The sequence below is a fragment of the Lissotriton helveticus genome, chromosome 3_1 (genome assembly GCF_964261635.1).
Source record: "Lissotriton helveticus chromosome 3_1, aLisHel1.1, whole genome shotgun sequence".
Classification (NCBI taxonomy): domain Eukaryota; kingdom Metazoa; phylum Chordata; class Amphibia; order Caudata; family Salamandridae; genus Lissotriton; species Lissotriton helveticus.
In genome coordinates this window covers 1,050,874,073-1,050,887,428 of record NC_136061.1, presented here as the reverse complement: position 1 = coordinate 1,050,887,428, position 13,356 = coordinate 1,050,874,073, and the positions used below count along the sequence as shown (strand labels likewise).

At 43.6% G+C, this 13,356-nt stretch overlaps 1 protein-coding gene across 1 annotated transcript in view; it reads right to left on the bottom strand.

The window, feature by feature from the left end:
* Positions 1 to 13,356, bottom strand: part of LRP2 (LDL receptor related protein 2) — a 342,167-nt gene that overhangs the window by 98,922 nt on the left and 229,889 nt on the right. Inside the window, exons 41-45 of the mRNA XM_078681616.1 lie at positions 10,714 to 10,872; positions 9,845 to 10,134; positions 7,532 to 7,735; positions 6,495 to 6,737; positions 3,313 to 3,438 (exon numbers count right to left, since the gene is read on the bottom strand). Coding sequence (XP_078537742.1) covers positions 3,313 to 3,438; positions 6,495 to 6,737; positions 7,532 to 7,735; positions 9,845 to 10,134; positions 10,714 to 10,872 — 1,022 coding nt within the window. The remainder of the gene's footprint in view (positions 1 to 3,312; positions 3,439 to 6,494; positions 6,738 to 7,531; positions 7,736 to 9,844; positions 10,135 to 10,713; positions 10,873 to 13,356) is intronic.

Here is a 13,356-nt window from a genome sequence, read left to right as displayed (position 1 = left end):
TGATATTGATATAATGCTTTACACCCACCGAGAATAAGTTTAGACAATCAAGTTGTCAGGCCCAAATCCATACATAATTTTGTCATATCTAATTAAGATTCCTCTAAATAAAGATACAACCTAAAGAGAAGAAAGTAGCAGAGTTTGGTTTAGAAAATCTATATAGGATTCCCATGTACATAGAAGTGTTGCTCTTTGTAAAATATGTAATATTTGTATGTAATATAATGTGAAAATAGTTTACAAATAGGTGTGCACTCCTTTTTTTAGAGACTTTCACTAGGATCTCGTTCACGCACCTTTTTTAACATGTTAAAATGTAATAAACTGTCTTTTATATTGTAATTTAGTGTATATATTGTACATATATTAATTTTGTGTATGTATGTACATTGTTTGTAGCCCTGAAGAAGTCCGTGGAGGACGAAACGCGTTGGCTACATTTTTTGAAGAACTCAATAAAGATTGAACGTCCAAAAAAACATCCAACGATTCTGCTACTGAATGACTTTACATTGTAACTGAAATGTGTATATTATTGTACAGACTCTTATAACACTAGTTTTGTGTGCTGGATCAGTATTGTTAAAAAAGGGGCTAAGGAAACCAGAGGATGTCAGAAAAACTCAAGCTCAGATAGTCAAAGATATCCAATTAGTGTACAGTTCCACAATCTAGTTCCATTCGTGGCTGTTAATTTATGTATGTGGGCTTGAACTTAAGTTGTGAAAAATGTGTTCTTTTTCTCCAGGAAGTCTCTGGGAGATCTTTAGTTCCATACCATTTTGTTTCATTATCCGAACGTTTCTACAGTCTTTTAATCTATAACATAAATCTGGATTTTTTTTTCATGGAGCGGACAGGGACGGGTCTCGTGTTTTTTGTAATGACACTTTGAGATCTTCGCAGGGATTATGCAGATTACTCTCATACATGAAATCATCAGTAAACATCAGAAGGTAAACTCTGGCCCTCAGAACATTGCATTAACAGAAATAACGTTCTCCTGAATGGGATGCAAGGAAAACTCTACCACTTAGAACACTGCACCAACAGAAATAAGGCCTCTCAGCATATAATGGAATGGAAAGTCTGAGCCTCCGATCACTATAGCAAGAGAAATAATGTCTCTCAGAGTACAACGAATGGAAACTATGCCGCTCACAATACAATTTTGGGAGAAAAATGTCTCTTCTGGTTCCAATGTCAAGGCGAAGGATGCCGACCCTTCTGCATACAGCACCAAGAGGAACAATGGCCATGAAAACAGGAAACAACCTTTACTATGCGGTCGAAACACCGCACTACCATCACAACGCAGATTTTACAACGAAAGTCGTTACCACGACTTACACTGGAGGGCGCTCTAGACTAAGCAATAGTGTGATTTACTATTCTATCACCTTCCCTACTGTACGTAGGCTGGAGTTATAATAGTAAATCATACTATTCCTAAGTCCAGCACCCTACAGCGCAAGTCGTGGTAACGACTTGCGTTGTAAAAGCTGCGTTGTGATGGTAGTGCGGTGTTTTGACCGCGTAGTAACGTCATACATCCCATGAAAACACAATGAGAAGAATACACACTAAAAAGAAGTCCTTGCTGCAGCAGGCTGTTCCTCTGGACAAAAACCGACCTCCTGGGCATCTATCAAAATATGGCTCCTCTTAAGCTGTAGTAAGAGTAAGACCTTCGTTGTTGGAATGTATTTATAGCTAAGGTACTTGGGCACGCTAGCTCGGTATAACATTGTGAAAAAAAGCTTGATATGTTTGTCTTGATTTGTTGCATTGCAGCAGCTCGTGCCATTTCAGAAAGAAGACGGAGTTCTGGCTACTGAGTGATATGGATTGGTGGAGTGAATACTCATGCTAACATTTAAAAACATTTTGTTGCATTATGAAACTATTGACTCATGTTCAGCGGCGGCTCCTCCGCTAAGCTGGAGGAGCGCCGCCCCACTGCTCTTTGAGCAGTGGCGAAAATTAAAATAAAATTATAATATCACAATGTTATTACCTTTTTAACTTTCCGAGGCAGTTTTACGGGGTGGGTGGGGGTCAGCTGCCATCACAGCCAGCAGAAGGAGGAGTGGTTGGGCATCTCAAGTGCGCATGCCGGTTTTATATCCCGCATACTACTCTGTGGCAGCCACCACTGTTCATGTTTGCATGTTAAGAGACCATCTAAGGCTATTGACTGACCATGGGTTCAAGTCCGTACTATACGCACCACTCAAAATGAATGGACAGAAAATAATGTTCAGAGACCCTCCTGTTCAATGCTCCTGCAAGTGTAAATGACATGAAAAAATATGTAATAGTGGTTGCAGCATCATTGCAACTCAGAAGTAGATGCTATCTCAGTCCCTTTGCTGAAGCAACTTTCCAACTACTCCCAGGATGGCAAAGGGTTCGATTTCAGTTTATGAATGCCCAAAAACATGCACTTGTGGGTGTTTAGAATCTTACAAGGCAAACCATGCCTTGTAGTGCCCACATCCAGCCCCTCGTGTGGAATTTACTTCCGGGGATTTTCCATACTTGTGGAAGAGACATTTTAAGTATTAAAACCATTTCCACCTTCAGGAATCCTTTTGTGAATTCCTGACAGGAGTAAATGAGGTATTGTCAGCCATAAACATATATTCTTGGTGCATTAATTGGGCCCAGAAATCTAAATGAAAGCGCTTTAAATAATCTGTGGTTATCCGCCACACCCAGCACGAATCCAATCCGTCGTGGCCTTCCTTTGCCTCCCTCTACTAGGCTGAAACATGAATTATTGAACTTCCACCACTGTGATCAAAATTGTTATACACATAGATCGCCAACTTTAAAATATACATACATGTGCTCAAGATTGCAAAGTACCAAAAATTCTGAGCAGCTTAGTTTCAGTCAGCGGCGTAGCGTGGGTTGCCACAGCATCCGGGCCAACATTTTAAAAGAAAGTGTTGCACCCCCTAACCCGTGGACTGTTAACTCAGGAAGGGCTAACGGTTCACAGGTCAGGGGGTGCAATAATTTTTATTTAAATTTTGTGCCCTTAAGAATTTTCACCGGGACAACCGCCCCTGTGGACCTCCCCGTGCTCCACCACTGGTTTCAGTCACTGGTTTGCCTTATATCCCTTTTCCACGATTGCAACATAACTTCTAATATTATCACCGGAAAAAGCCAAGATTTAATGTTTTTTAATCAGAGCCCTAGTTTGATCTCTGGATGTTCACTAGCCTGTGCGTTGAGAAGAGATAGGAGTCTGTGAGCCAGGAGAGTGCCAGAACACGGCTTGGAGGCCTATCGACTTACGGCAGTGAGTGGCGCTTTCATCGCTCATGTCCCCGCAGTCATTATCGCCGTCACAAAGGTAAGTCCGAGGAATGCAGATGTTTGTGCTCTGGCATTTCGTGAAGCCTGGTTGACAAGTGCGGTCAGCTTTAAAAAGAGAGAAAGAGACAGAATTGAATGGAACATTTTTCTTTTGACATCATCAGCAAGGCTTTCATCTAGCAGAGTTAGGGCTTCCATTAATACCAGATAACTAGAGCTCTTTGTTTGCAAAAGTTTAGAAACCAGAGGGTGAGGGGTAGAGTGTTTTTCTGCTCTTGAGACCAGAGCTATAGGGAATTTGGTAGCTAAACAAAGATAAATACAGAACTAAAAATATGTCCCTTTATTGCTATTAGTAACATTATTCTCCGTCTAAAGAAAATGTAGGTAAACGGGGGTCATGTGTACATCAAAAGACTTATTTAAACAAACAAGATCGTCAATCCAGAAGGGAAACCTCATCAGTTTCCCACTCAGCTGCTCTTTGAGTGTGTCTACCAAGCCACTTGCACCACAGATAAGAGCAGCAGTGTGATCTTTCGAGAATGTGTCATTAACACCTACATCTACATCTTGCTCGACCAATGAATGAGGGCCTGTGAGCCTGCCTCGCTCACTGCTTCGAAGGTATTCTAGCTCCAACTTCCCTAAATTACTGGCATTAAACTTCAGCTATTTTCATAAGAGAAACCACTGAATAAAATGCCACAAGCCTTGTTTTCTTCCAATTCCAATCACAGGTACCTGAAACCTTTTTTATTATCTTTCATAGTATTCGGGGGTATGGCTTAGTGGATAAGATACTGACCTTTGCCCTTGGCCTACTGGGTTTGTGTCTGGGCATGTGCATTTGACTGACACTTGTGTGATCTTGGTAAATCATTTCATCTCTGTATTAGATTATACATTTGTTTTTTTGCTAAATAGGGGACATAAAGGCAAACGTATCCCAAACCATACATGTAAGAGGCATTGCAGGTTACCCAGGAGTTCGGTGATCTCGAAGGTAGCTTGCAATATCCTATTTATTGTGCAGTTTGAGACACATTATTTCTAAAAAGGACATCAACCCCCCCACCCCCCCCCCCTCCCCCCACCCCCGTTCTGCTGCCTCTACAGAGCTCACTGGACGACCAAGAAAATGAATATGTAGTACATCCCTTCCTGTTTTAATTTTTGGATCCTGGTACATGTAGCTTTTTGTAGTTGAGGTCTCTGAAAGCAGAGCAAGTAGTAGGTCTGGATGAGATGGGCACGCCTTTTAAGTGACCACCACCTCTGTAATGTAGGCCTACCTGTAACCTCTACTATTCACATGAAGCAACGAGCTGTGAGTAGGCAGAGGTAAGAGCCTCGAGATGGGTGTAAGATGGTCTGATGCCCTCAGAACCAAATGTCAAGTCTGGAGGGTAACAGCACCTGTGCTGGCTGTGCCCTTTTGATAATATATAAAATATATAACATTCTTTCAGTGGGAGACCAACCCATGAGGTCACCAAGGCAGCAGAAGGAGGCTGCCATGTGCAGAGTAGTTTGAGAAGTTATTCTGCCACCGAAAGATGTGACAGGGTTGAGCGCTCCCTTTTTCAGGGGAAAAGCCGCAGAGGACAATGATGAGACCCCCACCCCCACCCTGCACAGTCACAGCACAAGTCTATAGCTAGCCATCAGTGTCAGCTACATTTGTAACACAACTCGAGACGGTGCAGGTGACAGGCAGACTTTGGCCTCCTCAAGTGGTGAAATCGCCAATGGGAGGAGATGGGCCCCTAAGCCAGACTGCACATAGCACGACAAGCCAGTGCGGTTATTTCACTCCTTGCCTGTAATGAGTTACTACAAGCGACTAGTGATGGAATCTTATTATAAGAACTGCTCTGATGGCAGAGTGCACCCGACAAACAAATGATCAGCCTCTATACTAGGGAGACTGTACTCTTCCAATCTGTTTTTAACGCACTGTCTCACATATTGTCTTGTTATTGCGTCCTTCATCACCTCCACTAGCTCTCTGTGTAACTATTCTCAAGGCAATGACCCAAAGCACAGCCTTGTCACTGTGCACATTCATTAATAGACGCCATCTTTTAGGGCAGCAGCTCTGATGTCTTGTTTCTACTACTTCCAGTCTCTGCACAGACATATCCCCCAGCATCCCTTGCTCTACAGTGCTACTGTTGTAAAGACTATAACTCTCATTTCACAATCTCAAATTTGAGCTGGGGGCTTTTCTCACTAGCCAACTTGCCCAAACACTGTAAACAGCAGTACCCCCTTTGCCCTGAACCATTAACTGACTCCAAGCCTGAAAGAGCATTTCCTGCAAAACATGCTGCAGAATTATTTTCTTTAGGAGACCGAGGTTTCTAAACTGTTAGTGCTCTCAAAATAAACTTCGACCTACTCAACTAGTGTGTTACTGGTTCTCAAGTCAAGAATAAAAGAATGTGGGACAAAGTTGGCCTTTTGCTATGAGAGACCCATGATCCTTCAGTGATCTCAAGCCTCCCCGTCTCTCCAACCGCGTCTTGTTTATTGTGATCTGGCACATGGTCGAGTACCCCAAGCATCTTATTGTGACACATTCTGCTTATTTATACCACTGAAGATCCATCTTAAGAAACCAAAACATGGTACATTGGCCGTATCTGAGGTTTTTTGTCATAATATCTGCTAATCACAATTTTACTACATGTAAAAAACTATTTATTGTGGTGTCCTTTTAGAGAGCAGGTGGCCTTGCTTAAACTCTATTGACATTTAACTAATTATTTTAAAATGTGTTGTTTTGCAATCACATATGTAACTAGGCAAGCAAGTAAATGCACATGAGGGTGTTTACATTTATATAATGATAAAGAATTATCGGTGTGTGAAAAAATGCCTTTACTAAACTTGCAATCCACACCAGCAGTGGCCAATCCATCTATCAATCAATCAATCAATCAACCAACCAACTTGGAATTGTAGAGCGTGGCTCCTCACCTGTGAGGATATCCAGGCGCTAATATAGGGGATGTATAGCCGAGCTTTGTGGTCACCTTGGGCACCAAGGTAAGGTAAATGTTAAATTCAAGGCGAAAACTTCTAAGTGACAATGTCAGATTTATCTTTGATTCAGGCAATTAAGCTATTTAAATGTACAGCTAGGAGGAACTTACGGCAGTTTCGCTCATCTGAAGTGCCATTGTCATAGCAATTGTTGACCCCATTGCACACATATTGGAGGTTGATGCACCGTCTATTGTTGCAAGTGAATTCTGTTGCAGCGTCACATGTCCGAAAGACGCATCCTGCCTCGTCGCTATTGTCCCCGCAGTCGTTGTAGTGATCGCATCGATAATGATACGGGACACACCGGCCATTACCACATGTAAACGCCGTTGGGAGACACGTATGGAATGCTACCAACAAAAAGCAGAGATAATGTCATGAAAGGAACACAAATTACCTTTAAGACCAAAAGCATGGAGCACATTATAGTTGAACACTTCTGTTTTACCTGCCAGAGCAAAAACTGCCGCAAACCGGACTGCATGTAAAGCAAAATACACATTTAAATTAGTCATAAACATCTGCTTTTACACATTCAAATATCTTTGAGTCATTCTGAAGCAAGTCTACATGCTTTTTTCAGATTGCTAATGATTTAACAGAAATAACCATGGAGAAACCAAACTGAAAAATTGTAGTGCAGCCCACATTGTAGGGGTAAAGCGGCACAATGTTCAGGCTGAGGAGGGAGTCCAGCAAGTAGCGTATGGGAAGATAGTCCATGAATAAGAGTGTCAGGCTCAAGATGATGCTACTTTGGTAGCGAGGTTGCGGGTGGCGATTGTAGTGAAGGCATTCACCCTAAGGATTTAAAACGTTGGAGATGGATTGTCAGCAGCTTCTGGGAGGCTGACCTTAGGAGTCAGGCTAGTCAGGCCAGAAGGTAGGGTGCATGCGCTCTAGTGAAGTGGAGTATCACATGGTCAGGAAATGCCTAAGTGAGCCAGCTCAAGATCATAGCAGTGTTCCTGAAGCCATTATTGTGGCATACTGGAGAACTGCAATGTTCAGATAACCAAACTCAGCTAAGGCAATGTTTAAAGGCATTGATGTAGCCTTCCATTTCTTTGGATACAATTCTCTATGCACATTCTGTGGTAGAACATTAGTCTCATTCAAGTAGAACAGGGATTCAAATTCTTACCGCAGACACTTTCCAGCTCATCCGAGTTATCCCCGCAGTCATTATCATTATCGCATTTCCATCCCTCTTGGGTACATCGACCATTCAGGCATGTGAACATGCCAGAGTCACACCTGGTTCCATTGTCCACAATGCAGTGTTTGTTGTTGTTAGCCAAGTACCAGCTTCCTCCAGTTGGGCATTGACATTCTGCACCGTCAGGCCCTGCTCATGAAATGAAACAATAGCCATTGCATATTTGCATTGCTCCACCATCAAGATATGTATGCACTTATTTGTAAACTTGTGGGTGCCCCTCACCCTTTAATAAAGTCATCAAATGTTACATAATTGTCAGAATGACTTGAACACCAGTCTCCTCCCCGTCTCCTGTCAAATTTCACTCCACTTTGGTCGCTACCCCAATCAACAAAAACATAATCGCCATCTACCACCTCTTTGGCGCCAAATTCACAACCAACTTGCTCCAGTCCTATGCAATAAATAATTCAACATGTTTGACAGCACTAAGAATTGAACCTTGAACTCACTGTTTGTACTATGTTCTCTTCTCCCACTCCTTCTCGCTTGTAAACATTGAATCTCAAATCTAAAATGGGACACTTCTATGCAAATGATGCAGGAAAACGTCCATCACAAATCTCGAGGACTACAAACAGGCTTAAATACACCATTCAACACTCTTGACACTGCTAGCTCGTCATACTTTCAGACCCGGACACCCTACTCTTCCTCCATTGCCTACCTATGACCATCCCCATCCAACACCAGACAGCAAACTATTAGGGCCAGCCTACCAACATTACTCACTACTCCTACACACCTCTGGAACCTCATTCATAGCGAGGCTTTCTTCAGGACCAATGTCACGGCGGTATGCACACGCTAAGGTGCACCCTAACCTGTGACATGTAACACCACAAAACTTACCTTACACCCCTCAGGCTCCTGTGTGTCGGGTTGAACCAGGTGCCATATGGGCATCTGGCTTTGGCGTATGTGTGACTACAAGCCACCGTCCCCCGCTAGGATCCATGATGTAAGATTCTCCTACATCACATAGTCTTGTTGCTGTCAGAAAACCTGAAGGCTTCCCAACCGTAAGTTGTGCGGTGTTATATGTTACAGGTTAGGGTGCACCTTAGCGTGTGCAAACCACCGTGACATTGGTCCTGAAGAAAGCCTCGCTACAGGCATCAGTAGACTGAAACATGTAGACCACGCTTTTCACTATCACTTTGGTATGTGACTGGCCAATCTAACTAGTTTGATGCATCCACCTCACCACTTTTTTAATATTACCTTACTTCTCCACCAATACATTTTTAGGACAAGTAAAGGCAATTTTTACCTTTGCACCACCACGTTTTGTACACCCACAAAAAAACAAAAAACCCGCTCTGCTGTAAACAGGTGTTGTAACACATCAAGGGTGAACCATTGTTCCTTGTAACATATCTGCATTATCCTCTCCCCTATGTCTGCACTGAAAAAGTGACCAAAGTTCCTAAGTTTGAAATATACAGAGACCTGCAGACAGTCTTCTATTACTGACCTCAAGCATAGTGTTCTTGCTCAGATTCTTAATTTTTTAAGGGATATTTTGGTTCTTTTGCTCTTTCTAAAGTCACTTACTATTCTTCACTATTCCCTCTTTTTTCACATTCAAGTACTAGTGGTTTATTTAAAAGGTCTGCCAGGTCAGCAGAGGGATGTAATTTCCTACTGGAGTAGCATTCACCATATTTATAGCTCTTCGCTAGGCAGCCAGAGATCTCTGTGCATTCATCAGTGCTGCCGGCATGGCCTCTCCACCAAAGGCACTGAAGCTTGTTGTGTGGATGTCATGTACACTGCTTAAAGTTTTTTCTTTTTCCGAATCAAAACCCAAAGCAGGCATTTGTTGTTGAAAAACAAAAGAATAATGGCCCTGATTAACTTAGAGATTCTTCCCACACTTGGCAGTCATTAATCCTATTTCCTGTTTGGGACCATCAGGCAGAAAAGAATGATGATGCAATAGTTAAGTTACAATTGCAATGGCATAGTAGCTAAACGTTCATTGAATATACAACAGCATATAAATGTACATTTTAAATCTAAAATATATTTAGGAAATAAGTTAAGTCATATTAATAATAATCTAGTGAAACTGATAATTGATATCTATTCTCTTTGTGCCAATAGGAAAATACCTCATTCCCTGAGGGGCAGGCTGATTTCAAGCTCAGACATACGTTTGGATGTCTTCTTTTATGTTTCAACAGTTGAACAACTTCCCCGGCACATATTGATCATAAAATGGTATATCACCTGGAGCACAGATGTGACTGCAGCCACCATTGAACTGGTCACATGGGTTGCTGCACTGCTGCTGTTTACTGTTGGCAAGAACATGGATATCCATCGGCCGTTGTGGAAGATTCTGTATCATGATAATCTGATCGGACCCATCATGCTTGTTGGCTCTGTACACACTCCGGGTGTTCCAGTCTGTCCAGTAGATGTGCTGGTCAAAGAGAGTCATGGCAAAAGGATATACAGCAGTGCTAACAATGACTTCACGATTTGTTCCGGTTAGGCTGCAGCGTTCAATCTTCTTTCTAGGATTGATAAACATATTAAATTGCATTTCTGAGCGTATGATATCATTTAAATTTGACTCTCTTTACTGATAAAAGTACTTGTCTATTCCTTCAACCGATGCCTCTTTTTGTTCTGGATGAGACACTTCTTTGTTATTGATATAAACACACAATTTGCTAACACAAGGACTATCAGACCCATTCGGTCCACACACGTGTGCTGGCTCCTCACACAGAGATCCTCCATACTCACCATGGGGACCCTTGCTACATGTCTCCTGGTGGTTTTCAATTGAAAGTTTTGTTTCCTTCATCTCTGCTGTTGGTCACAACATACTCAGGATAAAGCATTTCTAATGAGACTATTCAGACTGAATTCAGTCATTCTATGAGTACAAAGTCAACTCTTCAGTACTCCCGTACAACTTTGGCAAAATAAATTGGTCGAGGAGAGACTGTTAGTTAAATGTAGGGATAAATGCTAATGGTATTTTATCATCTGAGTATAAACAAAATATTAGCGTGTACTTTTGGAAAATTGAAAGTGGGGGCTCCAATGAACATACTCATACAAACGAATCAAGTCAAAAGACTTACATGCTTGCATCTGCCCAGTAGAGACGCTGCTCATCATAGTCTAGAGTAAGTCCATTTGGCCAAACTAAGCTGGTGTTCACAATGTCCGTTCTGAAGTTTCCTCCAAGTGTAGCGCGTTCGATTTTAGCATTGGTGCCCCAATCAGTCCAGTACATGTACCTATAGATTAATCAAAGTAAAAAAGGATTTCTTTGTGGAATGGACATTCATTCTTGCCAAATAAAGGTCCCCCAAAGCAATAAGGCTAGTTGTTACATTCTACTGCACACTACATTGTGCATATTCATTGGAATTATGTAATAAGATTGAATACCACTGACTATTATCCAATACAAAATGCCTACTTAATTATATGGTGATAGTGGAGAAATTATCTGCAACCATGTTTAAATTTTTCAGTTAACATTTAATGTTCTACGGTTAAAGATCAATGTATTTTATGCATTTATTTGAATAAAGAATTTTATATAGTCAAGTCAAGTCAAAAATTTATATAGCGCGCTACATACCCAGAGGGTCTCAAGGCGCTTGAAGAAGGGTGGGGACTTACTTGTCAAATATCCAAGTTTTAAGTTGTTTTCTGAATGCTAGGTGGTTCTGAGTAAGGCGAAGGTGAATGGGAAGTGAGTTCCAGGTCTTAGCTGCCAGGTAGGAGAAGGATCTGCCTCCCATGGTGGTTTTGTTGATGCGGGGTACAGTGGCCAGGGCCAGGTTGGAGGATCGTAGCTGGCGGGGGGGGGGTGTAGAAGGACAGTCGTGTGTTGAGGCATTCGGGTCCGATTTCGTAGAGTGCTTTGTGTGCGTGGGTTAGGAGCCGGAAAGTAATCCTCTTATTGACGGGGAGCCAGTGGAGGCTTTTCAGGTGGCCGGAGATGTGTTCTTTACGCGGGATGTCTAATATGAGCCTGGCTGAAGCGTTCTGGATGCGTTGGAGTTTTTTCTGGAGTTTTGCGGTGGTACCGGCGTAGAGGGTGTTTCCGTAGTCCAGTCGGCTCGTGACCAGAGCGTGGGTGACTGTTTTTCTGGTTTCGGTGGGGATCCATCGAAATGTTTTTTTGAGCATGCGAAGAATGTTGAAGCAGGATGAAGAAACGGCGTTGACTTGTCTGTTCATCGAGAGTGAGGAATCCAGGATGACGCCCAGGTTCCGTGCGTGGTCCGTCGGGATGGGTGCTTTTCCAAGGGCCTCTGGCCACCAAGAGTCATCCCAGGCGGAGGGGGAGGTGCCTAGGATGAGGACTTCTGTTTTGTCTGAGTTCAGTTTCAAACGGCTGTGCTTCATCCATTCGGCTACTTCTTTCATTCCTTCATGCAGGTTGGTTTTGGCAGTGTTAGGGTCTCTGGTGAGTGATAGGATCAGTTGAGTGTCGTCGGCGTAGGAGATGATGTTGAGGTTGTGTTGGCGTGCGATGATCGCGAGGGGGCTCATGTATACGTTGAAGAGGGTGGGGCTGAGTGAAGATCCTTGTGGTACGCCGCAGATGACTTTAGTGGCCTCGGACTTGAATGGTGGAAGGCGGACTCTCTGGGTTCTTCCGGTGAGGAACGAGGTGATCCATTCCAGTGCTTTTCCTTGGATTCCGACGTTTCTGAGGCGTTGTAAAAGGGTGCTATGACAGACCGTGTCGAAGGCTGCGGAGAGGTCGAGGAGGATGAGGGCGACTGTGTCTCCATTGTCCAGTAGAGTTCGAATGTCGTCTGTAGCTGCGATGAGGGCGGTTTCAGTGCTGTGCTTGGCTCGGAAGCCGGATTGTGAGGAGTCGAGGGATTTGTTGGTTTCGAGGAATGCGGCGAGCTGGTTGTTGACCGCTTTCTCGATGACTTTGGCCGGGAATGGAAGGAGTGAGATAGGGCGGTAGTTTTTGAGTTCGGTGGGGTCCGCTGTGGGTTTTTTCAGAAGAGCGCTGAGTTCGGCGTGTTTCCAGCTTTCCGGGAAGGTTGCGGAGTTGAGGGAGCAGTTGATGACGTCTCGAAGGTGTGGTGCTATGATGGAGTCTGCTTTGTTGAAGATGTGGTGTGGGCATGGGTCAGTGGGGGATCCTGAGTGGATAGAGTTCATCAGACGGAGGGTGTCCTCAGTGGAGATTGGCTTCCAGTCATTGAGGATATTCAGGGGCGGTGGGGGTCCTGCAGGGGGTTGGGTGGGTTGGTCTTTGGGTCTGTTGTCGAAGCTGTTGTGGATGTCTGCAATTTTGTTGTGGAAGAATGAGGCTAGGGAGTCGCAGAGGGCTTGAGAGGGGGTGATGTCGTTGGAGTTGGCTGAGGGGTTGGTAAATTCCTTGACGATGTTGAATAATTCCTTGCTGTTGTGGGCGTTGTTATCTAGTCGGTCCTTGAGAGCGGCTTTCTTGGCATTCCGGATCAGTTGGTGGTGTATGCGGGTGGCGTTTTTGAAGGCGTCCTTGGTGCTGGTGGTTGGGTCTTTTTTCCAGGCCTTCTCTAGGGAGCGACAGAGTTTCTTGGATTTCTTGAGATCATCGTTGAACCAGGAGGCCTTCTTGCTGCCTAGTTTGATTTGTCGTTTTTTCAGTGGTGCTAGTATGTCGGCGCTGTTGGATAGCCATTGGGTGAGGTTGGTGGCTGCTTGGTCTGGGTTAGAGGAGTGGGCTGGGGGGTTTTGAAGAAGCGATGAGGAGATCTGGT